General features: G+C 60.4%; 2 protein-coding genes across 2 annotated transcripts; both read left to right on the top strand.

The window, feature by feature from the left end:
- Positions 1 to 93: 93 nt before the first annotated feature.
- On the top strand, positions 94 to 4,708 carry LOC139683268 (cathepsin L2-like). The gene is made up of 8 exons (XM_071578226.1): positions 94 to 144; positions 1,892 to 2,086; positions 2,218 to 2,340; positions 2,778 to 2,927; positions 3,148 to 3,372; positions 3,955 to 4,117; positions 4,243 to 4,357; positions 4,555 to 4,708. The coding sequence occupies exons 2-8, from the start codon at positions 1,916 to 1,918 to the stop codon at positions 4,652 to 4,654; spliced, it is 1,047 nt and encodes a 348-aa protein (XP_071434327.1). The 5' UTR covers positions 94 to 144; positions 1,892 to 1,915; the 3' UTR covers positions 4,655 to 4,708.
- A 1,483-nt stretch (positions 4,709 to 6,191) lies between these two features.
- On the top strand, positions 6,192 to 10,763 carry MYDGF (myeloid derived growth factor). Its single transcript, XM_071577974.1, has 6 exons — positions 6,192 to 6,392; positions 7,605 to 7,655; positions 8,516 to 8,577; positions 8,859 to 8,940; positions 9,502 to 9,574; positions 9,917 to 10,763. Exons 1-6 carry the CDS (start codon positions 6,222 to 6,224, stop codon positions 9,994 to 9,996), a joined length of 519 nt encoding a protein of 172 aa, XP_071434075.1. The 5' UTR covers positions 6,192 to 6,221; the 3' UTR covers positions 9,997 to 10,763.
- Positions 10,764 to 10,844: the final 81 nt, after the last annotated feature.

Raw genomic sequence — 10,844 nt, 5'->3', positions numbered from 1 at the left:
TTGAGGTCGGAGGGGTGGGAGGAGGGACGTGGTGGAGGAAGTTGCCCCTCTGAAGGGTCTGTAAGAGCGACCTGCAGCCAGCGAAGCTGCTCCCTCCCTCCCTCCCTCCTGCCACCCTCTCCACTGCCTGGGTGCCAGTGCATGGTAAGAAGCTTTATTTTTGCAGGGCTTGTTGCTTTCTAGTCTTAATTTAAACTGTTTTTTCCTGTCCCCAAAAAGCCAAGTGTTTCTTAAAATGTCTTAAGACGCTCTTGTCTAGAAGAGTTTGCAGCTCTGGCGGCTCCTCTGATCCCCCAGCTTGCTGCAGGATTGTGTGGAGCCCTAAAAAGGGGTTGCTTGTCTTCTGCTGGGGGTTGAGAATCCCGAGAGGAATTAACTGAGAAATTGCCTCCCGCACTCCTGAGCTATTCCATATGGAACAGGCTCTGCCGGGGATTGAAATACAAATGATGTGGGAGGTCCCCAGCCAGCTATCCAGAGGGAAAGGTAATGGGAACAGGGAAGAGGGAGCAGCTGGGTGTGTTGGGTGGAGGATTTGCAGCTGGAGGATGGAGTTGAGTTCATTTCCTGAGCAGTGAGGACCAGAGGAAGCGGCGGGTGCTGGAAAACTGGGCAAAAATGATTCTTCCTCGAGAATTTGGGACTTGAGAGTAGCTCAGGAGGCATTTCTCCCACCAAAACCCACCCTGGGGGGGCTTTATTTTTAGGTGGAGGATGGGGAGGGAGAACAGATGTTCTCGAGGGCTTATTTTTAAAACAAAATCACTCCTCAAGCTACACAATTAGCTCAGAAAAGTCACTCCTTGCCCTGAAAGATGCTCTAATGGAAAACTTCCCGGCATCTCCATTCCCAAAGTGGGTGGAATAAAGGTGTGAGCTCCTGGAAATCCACATCAGTGGAAACTCTGGGGGACTGGGGTGTCTCAGGCATTTGATCTTTGTCCTGGGCCGTGCAGGCAGCACCCCCAAAATAACTGAAGTGACTCAGAAATCCCAGAGTGCCCCAAAGGGGTTATGGGGTGTCCATGGAAGGCTCAGGGCTGGGCTCTGTGTTTCTGTGCTGGCCTAAGGAAAGGGTGTAAATTGATCTTGGAAAATCCTCCAGGGGGGATTTTGGAGGAGCACGTACACACAGACACCCCGGGACAGATGGGAGGCTTCAGTCCTGGGTGTGGAGCAGCAGCTTTGCAGCCTCTGGAGAGGAACCTCCTGTCTCTGGTTCCATCTCCAGCCCCTCTCTGAGGCTCGTGCAGATTTCTGCTGCATTTCAAGTGAAAAAAGCTCCATCTGGTTGGGTGGTCGCAGCTCTTGCTCTGCTGGGCTCTGCTTTGAGTCCCAAAGCTGCTCTGGAATCATGGAATCACAGAATGGTTTGGATTGGAATGGACCTTGGAGATCCTCCTGTTCCTCACACAGTGAACACGCAGCCCCTGCTCTGGAGGGGTCCAGACATGACCCCTTGGCCCTGCTCATCCTTTGGCTTGGGGCTCCATCCTGCTGGGGCTGAGTTCCTGGGAAGAGCTGCTCCCCCTGCTCCTTGGGGGTGCTGGGAGAGCTGATGTAGGAAGAGGAAGAGAGGGACAATCCAGTGTTGGAGAAAACAACCAGGATTTTGGAGAGAACAGGGAGAGGCCAAAGGGCACTCAGTGGGGCAGGGAGGGGAGACAACCAGCCCCATCCCTGCTGCCCTCTCTGCCCTTCTGACTGGATTTGCCTCCTCCTGCCATCCAGGCTCTGCTCTCTCCCAGAACTGCTTATTCCTCTCCCAAAAAGGGGCAGTTAAATGCCACCCAAAGGGCGGCTGAGACCTCCTAAAGCTCCTGATCCAGCTGCCAGAACCAACATGTCACTCTTCCCCCTCTGACTTGGCTGCTCTGCTGGCCTTTCCCAGCCTCCCCTCTAATCCAGGCTCCAAATGCTCGGCCTGGGCCCCCCTGCCCCCTCTGTGGCCGTGCCCCCAGCTGGAGCCATGGCTGTGGCACTGGGGGTGCTGCTGGCCCTGCTGGGCTGTGTCACCGCGCCGGATCCTGCCCTGGAGGAGGCCTGGGAAGGGTGGAAGAGTCTCCATGCCAAGGAGTATCCAGGGGTATGTCCTGCTCCCCCCAACCCTCCCAGCACACGCTGGGGTGGGTTCTGGGGGATCTCACCCCATGTGCACCCATCCCATGTCCCGGTGCCTTCAGGGGACATTCCCAGTCCTTGTGATCCCTGTGGCAGGAGGCTGAGCCCACCCGCAGGGACATCTGGGAGAAGAACCTGCGCCACATCCAGCGGCACAACCGGGAGGAGTCGCAGGGGAAGCACAGCTACCGCCTGGCCATGAACCACTTCGGGGACCTGGTACCTGCTGGCACCTTCCCTGGGGCCCCCTTGGAGCACCCAGGGCTGTGCTGGGGGATCAGAGACCTCTTGGGCCACCCAGGGCTTGTTCTGGGGATTGGGGCCCCCTTGGAGCACCCAGGGCTGGACTGGGGGATCAGAGACCTCTTGGGCCACCCAGGGCTTGTTCTGGGGATTGGGGCCCCCTCGGAGCATCCAGGGCTGGATATGGGGATCAGGGACCCCTTGGTGTGCCCAGGGCTTCATCCTGGGGATCAGGGACCTCTTGACACTCACAGGGCTTGATGCAGGGACTGGGCCCCCCCAGCCTGTTCCCGGGAGCTGCAGGTGCCCCTGGGGCCAGGCTGTTTCCCGGGGGTCAGTGGCCGGTGGGGCCCTGCAGTGCTGCCAGCTGGGCACCCTTGGCATCACACGGGTTTTCCCCTGGTGCCCTGCAGACTAACGAGGAGTTCAACCAGCTCCTGAATGGCTTCATCCCAGCACAGCAGGAGGAGCCAGGGCTGGTGTTCCGAGCCTCGGCCACCCTGAAGTCCCCGGCGAGCGTGGACTGGCGTGCCAAGGGCTACGTGACACCCATAAAGGACCAGGTGGGCACGGGGCAGGGGTCCAGCCAGGGCTGTGGGAGTGTGGGCAGCAGAACCAACAACAGCATCTTCCCAAGCATCCCAAGTCCTCTGGGCAACCCAGAGGAGCAGCTCCCATCGCTTTGGCCACAGCAGCAGCACGGGGGGGGGTCACGGCATCGCTGCCTGGTGGGTTTGGTTGGGGGCAATGCCGTGACCCCCCGGCCGTGCCCACCCCACGCAGGGGCACTGCGGGTCGTGCTGGGCATTCAGTGCCACGGGGGCCCTGGAGGGGCTGGTGTTCAGGCAGACGGGCAGGCTGGTGGTGCTGAGCGAGCAGAACCTCGTGGACTGCACTCGCCCGCTGGGCAACCACGGCTGTGCCGGCGGCAACACAGCCAGAGCCTTCCAGTACGTGCGAGACAACGGCGGGCTCGACTCGGAGCGCGGATACCCCTACGTGGGCACCGTAAGGCACAGGGGGGCACGGGGGGCACAGGGCAGGGCAGTGCTGGGGTGCCCCTGCCCCGTGGGCACCGCAAGGCACAGGGGGGCACAGGGCAGGGCAGGGCAGTGCTGGGGTGCCCCTGCCCCGTGGGCACCGTAAGGCACAGGGGGGCACAGGGGGGCACAGGGCAGGGCAGTGCTGGGGTGCCCCTGCCCCGTGGGCACCGTAAGGCACAGGGGGGCACAGGACAGGGCAGTGCTGGGGTGCCCCTGCCCCGTGGGCACCGTAAGGCACAGGGGGGCACAGGGCAGGGCAGTGCTGGGGTGCCCCTGCCCCGTGGGCACCATAAGGCACAGGGGGGCACAGGGAAGGGCAAGGCAGTGCTGGGGTGCCCCTCCTCCGTGGGCACCATAAGGCACAGGGGGGCACAGGGCAGGGTGGTGCTGGGGTGCCCCTGCCTCATGGGCACCGTAAGGCACAGGGGGGTGTGGGACAGGGCAGTGCCAGGGTGCCCCTGCCCCGTGGGCACCGTAAGGCACAGGGGGCCACAGGGCAGGGCAGTGCAAGGGTGCCCCTGCCCCACTGACACCCTCCCTGTGCCAGGACAGCTCCTCCTGCCGATACAACCCCCAGGACAAGGCTGCCAACTGCTCTGGGTTCCGGACGGTGGCCCCGGGCAATGAGGGGGCCCTGGCACAGGCGGTGGCCACCGTGGGGCCCGTGGCAGTGGCCGTGGATGCCACCAGCTTCCAGTTCTACAAGTCGGGTACCGTGTGCCCCCCGAGGCTGGGCTGGGCTGGGCTCTGAGCCCTCCTGGGCCCCAGGAGGGGAAGGGGACCCCACCCGAGGGGGAGCCCTGGGGGCTCACCCAGCCCTGCCCTCCCTCCCCAGGCATCTTCAGCTGCCCCTCTGGCAGCCACGGCGTGAACCACGCCATGCTGGCCGTGGGCTACGGCACTGCCAACAGCAGTGGCCACAACACCAGCTACTGGATCCTGAAGAACAGGTGAGGGTCCAGCAGGTCCCCCAAACCCACTGCCCCTCCCATGCCCCTCTCACAAAACCATGGAAATTATCCAGGTTGGAAAAGCCCTCTGAGACCGAGGGCCACCCGTGTCCCTGTGCCAGGGGGCTCTGGGTGCCATCCTGGGCCATTCCCTGTGCCAGGGTGAGCTCAGAACTCACCCCCATGTTCTCCTGCAGCTGGTCACAGGCATGGGGACAGCAGGGCTACATGTTCCTGCTCAAGGACGCCGGCAACCAGTGTGGGGTGGCCAGCCTGGCCAGCTACCCCCTGCCCTGAGCCAGGGCACCCCCTGCTCCTGCTGTGGCTCCTCCTGTGGCTCCTCCTGTTTCCTTCTGCAAAGAGACTTTCCTTCGTGTGCAGCAAGAAGCAATTAAAAGTGGCATGGCTAATTGGCTGGTGCAACTGGTCCTTGTCATGGAATTGTGGAATAGTTTGGGTTGGAAGGGACCATGAAGACCATCTTGTTCCCTGGACAGGGACACCCTCCAGGCCCCGTCCCACCTGGATTCTCCCCCTGCACAGTGCTTGGCATTACCCAGCCCTTCTCCCTCCTCCAGCCCTTCTCCCTCCTCCAGCCCTTCTCCCTCCTCCAGCCCTTTTCCTTCCCCCTGAATCCCAAAGGCCACGAGCCAGGGCTGGACTTCATGGCCTTGTCCCACCAGGCTGAGCCAACCCAGCACTCCCATGAATTAGGAAACAACCCAGTCCAGGAGAGCAGAACCAAACCCTGCCCTTTACCCAGCGCTGGCACACGGGGGTGACCCCCCCAAAGGTGGTCAGGAGACTTTTGTGTCTCCAGGTTCATATCCTGAGTCACAACTGAACCCCCTCCCCAAAGTCAGGCGGATATTTGGGGGGACTGAACAGCTCCAGTGGCTGCTCTGAGCTCTTATCTCTCATCTCTTATCTCTGTATTTCCTGTTTAACTGAACAGCATTACAGCTCCAGGCCTCGAGTCCAGACAGGGGGTTTGGGTCATTCCTCCAAGCCCATCCTGCAGCTCCAGGGTGAAATTCCTCCTTGGCTAAAGCTCTGTCCTTCTGTCCCTGTGTTCGTGTGTCCCTCTGTCCCTGTCCGTCCCTGTGTCCCTCTGTCCCTGTGTCCCTCTGTCCCTGTCCATCTCTGTGTCCCTCTGTCCCTGTCCGTCCCTGTGTCCCTCTGTCCCTCTGTCCCTGTCCGTCCCTGTGTCCGTGTGTCCCTGTGTCCCTGTCTGTCCCTGTGTCCCCATAGCCCCTGTCCCTCTGTCCCTGTCCGTCCCTGTGTCCGTGTGTCCCTGTCCGTCCCTATGTCCCCATAGCCCCTGTCCCTCTGTCCCTGTCCGTCCCTGTGTCCCCATAGCCCCTGTCCCTCTGTCCCTGTGTCCGTGTGTCCCTGTCCGTCCCTGTGTCCCTGTCCGTCCCTGTGTCCCTCTGTCCCTGTCCATCTCTGTGTCCCTCTGTCCCTGTCTGTCCCTGTCCGTCCCTGTATCCTTCTGTCCCTCTGTCCGTGTGTCCGTGTGTCCCTGTCCGTCCCTGTGTCCCTCTGTCCCTGTCCGTCCCTGTGTCCGTGTGTCCCTCTGTCCCTGTCCGTCCCTGTGTCCCTCTGTCCCTGTCCGTCCCTGTGTCCCCATAGCCCCTGTCCCTCTGTCCCTGTCCGTCCCTGTGTCCCTGTCCGTCCCTGTGTCCGTCTGTCCCTCTGTCCCTGTCCGTCCCTGTGTCCCCATAGCCCCTGTCCCTCTGTCCCTGTCCGTCCCTGTGTCCCCGCACCCTCCCTGCCCACACTCCCTGCCCACACCCAACATGGCTGCCGCGGCGCCACCGCCTCGGCCCCTCCCGCGCGCCGTAGGCAGCGCTTCCTCTGCAAGATGGCGGCGCCCAGCGGGAGGAGCGGCGGCCGCGCCTGGGCCGCGCTGGTTCCCGCCGCGCTGCTGTGCCTGGCGGCGGCGAGCCCGGACACGGCACCGGGCACGGAACCGGGCACGGCCGAGTTCGACGTGCGGCCCGGAGGGGAAGTTCACTCCTTCTCCCGCAGCCTGGTGAGCGGCGGGACGGGGGAGCGGGTGCGAAGAGCGTACGCGCCGCGCGCTGATTGGCTGCGCGACACGTCACTCTTGCCTTCGGCCGCGGGGATTGGCTGGATGGGGATGGAGGGCGGGACCAGCGGAGGGGGGGGTAGAGGAGTCACCGAGGGGGTCACCGAGGGGGTCCCCGAGGGGAAGGGAGACCCCAGGGAGGGGATGGCCGGGCCGGGGAGAGCGGGGACCCCACGGAGGGAGGGGCCCCACAGAGAAGGGGGTCCCCCTGGAGCAGAGAGGACCCCAAGGAAGAGAATCTCCGGTCCCCGGGGAGAACGGGGGTCCCCATGGACAGAGGGGACCCCCACAGAGAAGGGGATCCCCAGGAGAGGGGGATCACCACAGAGAAGGGGATCCCCGCAGAGAAGGGGGTCCCCATGGACAGAGAGGTCCCCACAGAGAAGGGGATCCTCAGGAGAGGGGGGTCCCCACAGATAAAGGGGTCCCCATGGACAGAGGGCACCCCACAGAGAAGGGGATCCCCGCAGAGAAGGGGGTCCCCATGGACAGAGAGGTCCCCGCAGAGAAGGGGGTCCCCAGGAGACGGGGGTCCCCACAGAGAAGGGGATCCCCGCAGAGAAGGGGGTCCCTCAGAGAGAAGGGTCCCCAAGCCAGATGTGTCCCCAAGGTGGGGTGGTCTCTGCAGCAGGAGGTCCCAGGGAGAGGATCCTGCCATGGATGGTGGGCCCCAAGGAGAAGGGGGGCCCTCCAGGGGCACTGCCAAAGGGGGGAAGGATCCCAGGGACAGGGAGGGGGTGTCAGGGGGGGCAGAGGGTCTCAAAGGAGGGAGGCCCCCATGGGGAGGAGGCTCGGCAGGGGAAGGTCCCCATGGGGAAGGGGCTGCAGGTCCCTGGACCCCCAGAACACGAGTCCCCACCCAAACCCTGACAAGAGGGAACGGTCTCAGGTTGCACCAGGGGATAGTTGGGTTGGATATTTAGGAAATTTCTCCATGGAAATGAATGCCCAGCCCTGGCAGGGATGGAGTTCCCGGCCCTGGAGGGATTTAAAAGCCGTGTGGATGTGGCACTTGGGGACAGGAGTTAGGGGTGTCCTTGGCAGTGCTGGGCACAGTTGGATTCAATGGTCTGAGAGGGCTTTTCCAGCCTAAAGAACTCCTTGATTCTCTCAAGAGAAGGTCCTGCTGAAGCTGCTGTCCCTCTCTCCTGGCAGGGGGATTACAGCTGCACCTTCACCTACTCGGCCCAGGGAGGCACCAACGAGGTGAGTGGGGCAGCCCCTCCCCTTCCCAGGCTCTGCAGCCTGTTCTGGATCGTTTCCCGTGGGAAGAGCTGATTCCAGGGACCAGGAGCTGTGGGAAGGGTGGTTGCACCTTCTCCCACACCGTGGAATTTGCTGCCTGCACTGAAGAGTCCTGTGTGTGTTGTGGTGATGCTGTGACAAGGGATGGAGGGACAGGACACAGGGAATGGCTTCCCACTGCCAGAGGGCAGGGCTGGATGGATATTGGGATGGAATCCCTCCCTGGGAGGGTGGGCAGGCCCTGGCACAGGTGCCCAGAGAAGCTGTGGCTGCCCCAGCCCTGGGAGTGTCCCAGGCCAGGCTGGAGCCCCCTGGGACAGTGGGAGGTGCCCCTGCCCATGGCAGGGGTGGCACTGGGTGGGCTTTGAGGTCCCCTCCATCCCAAACCATTCTGGGGGTCTGTGACTCCACAACTCCCTGTGCTGGATGTCTCTGCAGAGCTGGGAGTGCCATTTTCATGCCCCAGCTGGTGGGAAGGACCTCAGAGGTAACTCCTGTGCCCTTTAGGAGACTGGAAGGTTTTCTTGCACCTCGTGTAGACACACAGTTTGCACTTCCTGATCTGCAGGTCCTGTCGGAATCAGGGCCTTGTTTCTCAGCCTGGAAGGAAAGGAGAGTTTTAGCTTTTTTCTGTCACATCACTATTGGAATTGTGGGCAGGAGGGAGCAACCAGGCCTTGGGTTTGGTGCAGAAGGGGCCACCAGTGAGGGCTGTGTGTTACTTGGGGCTGCAGATGTTTTGGGGAGGGCAGTGGCCTCGGGGCTGTGCAGGGAGCACGAGGCTCCTGCCCCAGTGACCCTTTGGACCTTTCCCTCTGCAGCAATGGCAGATGAACGTTGGGCTCAGCGAGGACAACGGGCTCTTCTCCTGCTCCATCTGGAGGTGTGTGCTGTGCCCTCAGCAAAGCTGCTACTCAGGGGGTGGGCTGGGGCACAGGGACCCTCCAGGGCATCCTTCCAGCTGGATGTGCCTCCCTGCAGGGAGGGTGTTCCTCTCCCAGGGGTGCTGTGGCTCTGGGGGGCTCCTCACCCTCCTCCTGCACTGGATGGAGCCACAAGAGGTCCAGAGGTGGCTGTGGAGGGAGGGAGGGAGCTGGGAATCCTTCACTCCTCTGCCCCTCTGCCCTCCCTGCTGCTGACAAAGACTCTGCTCTCTTGTTTCAGGCCCCAGGGGAAGTCTTATCTCTTCTTTACCCAGTTTAGAGCTGAAGTGAAAGGAGCCAAGATAGAGTATGCCATGGCTTATGTAAGTCCCAGCTGATCCCCTGGAAGCAGCAGTGTGGGAGGCTGCTCTAAAACACCAATTAGACATGGAAAACATTGATTAGACATCTGTGCAATGAAATGTGCTCCATCATGTCCCCAACCAGAGACTGGTGGCAGGCAGAGAGGGGCTGCAGGTGGGCTCAGCTGCACCATTGTTGTTCCTGCTCCCTCAAATCCCTGGATTTGCTGGTTGGAGGCTCCAAAAGACACTGCACAGTGGGAGTCTTGGATTGCCTCTACAAATTGCATGTGACAAAGTAAATAAAACCTCTCTGGGTGTTTTTGTCTGGCTTGTTCTTCCATTTCCCAGTCTTTAGGGGAGAGGTTTTCAATCACCCCAGGAACACAAGGCTGTGCTTTAATAAGAAATGGAAAAACAGCCAGAGATTTTCCTTTGTGGACTTAATTCTTTGTCTCCACATAACTCACCAATTCATTCTTTTTTTTTTTTTTTTCAAAATGTGCTGCTGTTTGTTTGGTTTAAATACTGCAGCTTCTTGGATTGCCTCAGCCTCTCACACCTTCTTCCTTCCTGTTTCAGTCTCAGGCTGCTGTGGGTGCCCAAAACGACATCCCCTTAAAACAGGAAGAATTTGAAATCACTGAAACAACAGGTCTGTGAGGGGAAAGGGCTGCTGTGGGAGGCAGCTGGGGCAGAAATCCTGTCCCCTGACAGGTGGCAGTGTGTGAAGGGCAGTGCCATGGGGCCAGGGGCACTCTGGATGCCCCACTGGCAGGATTTTGGGGGTCCCATTGCAGCTCAGTGCAGAGGGAGGGTTTGTCCCTCCAGCCTGTCACGTGCAGGAGGGGGAAGTTCAATGCCCGACTCGCTGCCTTTCCCATCCTGGAAGGGACCCAGCAGGGCTGTTCTGTTCGTGCTTTTGTGCTTTTTTGGGCTGTTTTGTTCATGCTTTCCCATCTGCTGATCTGTGCCTGTCCTCTCTCTCTCTCTCCAGTGTCTCACAGGGAAGGCAAGTTCCGTTTCGAGCTGTCCAAGCTCGTGGTTGTGGCCAAAACACCCCGTGACGAGCTGTGACCCCTGCACAGGCCTGGATGGGCCCTTTGGCTGGAAGAACGTGGCAGGAAAGAGGATTCCTGCTTAACTGGGGGGCTTTTCTTTTGGGTTGGCCAAACCTTTTCTGTTTTGAAAACGTGCTGGGGTCCAGTGCAAGTGGGGCTTGGAGGTGTGAAGGCAGATTTCCTTCTGTCTTGTGTCGGAGAAACAACGTGCTGAGCAGCTGGAAACCTCCCTGGAGGCTCCTGGTGCTCAGGCAGCCACTCTGGGCCCTCCTTCTGCTTGGCTGAGCTGCTGACTGTGGCAAAGCTGCCATGGAACGGGGGCTCCTTATCTCCCTGCCTGGGAAGAGCAATGCAGGGAGATAAGAGGCTGCATTTCAGCAGGGGTTGCTAAAGGCAAGTTCTTAACTCTGTATTCTCTGGGGGGAGATGGGATTTCTCTCTGCACAAGCGTGACAGGAGGAAATAATTAATTGAGGAGGAGGAGGAGGAAGGGATGGAGTTGGCCAAAGCTCTCTGACTCCTTCTTGAGAGATCATCCCTGGGGTGGATGCCCTGGACCTGCCAGAGCTGGGCTGGGATAACTTGGATGGGGGAAAGGCAGAGCAGCTTATTCTGACACAACCAGCAATCAATCCAAGCAACACTTGCACGTCTCAGCACAACTGCAGGACTGTTTTATACCTACAGAAAAGTGGTTTCTTTCTTATCTAAAGTAATAACAGGGAATGTGCAATTCCTTTCCTGTGTAAATACAGCACAAATAAAGGAATGCTCTGGCCTGAATGAAGCATCTCTGCTCTCTCACTCCTGCCCTTTGCAGCTGGATGGACCTTCAGTGTTTGCCTGGCCAGGAGGAGCTGAGGG

The sequence above is a fragment of the Pithys albifrons genome, chromosome 27 (assembly GCF_047495875.1).
Source record: "Pithys albifrons albifrons isolate INPA30051 chromosome 27, PitAlb_v1, whole genome shotgun sequence".
In the NCBI taxonomy this organism is placed as follows: domain Eukaryota; kingdom Metazoa; phylum Chordata; class Aves; order Passeriformes; family Thamnophilidae; genus Pithys; species Pithys albifrons.
This window is presented reverse-complemented; position numbering and strand designations above follow the sequence as displayed.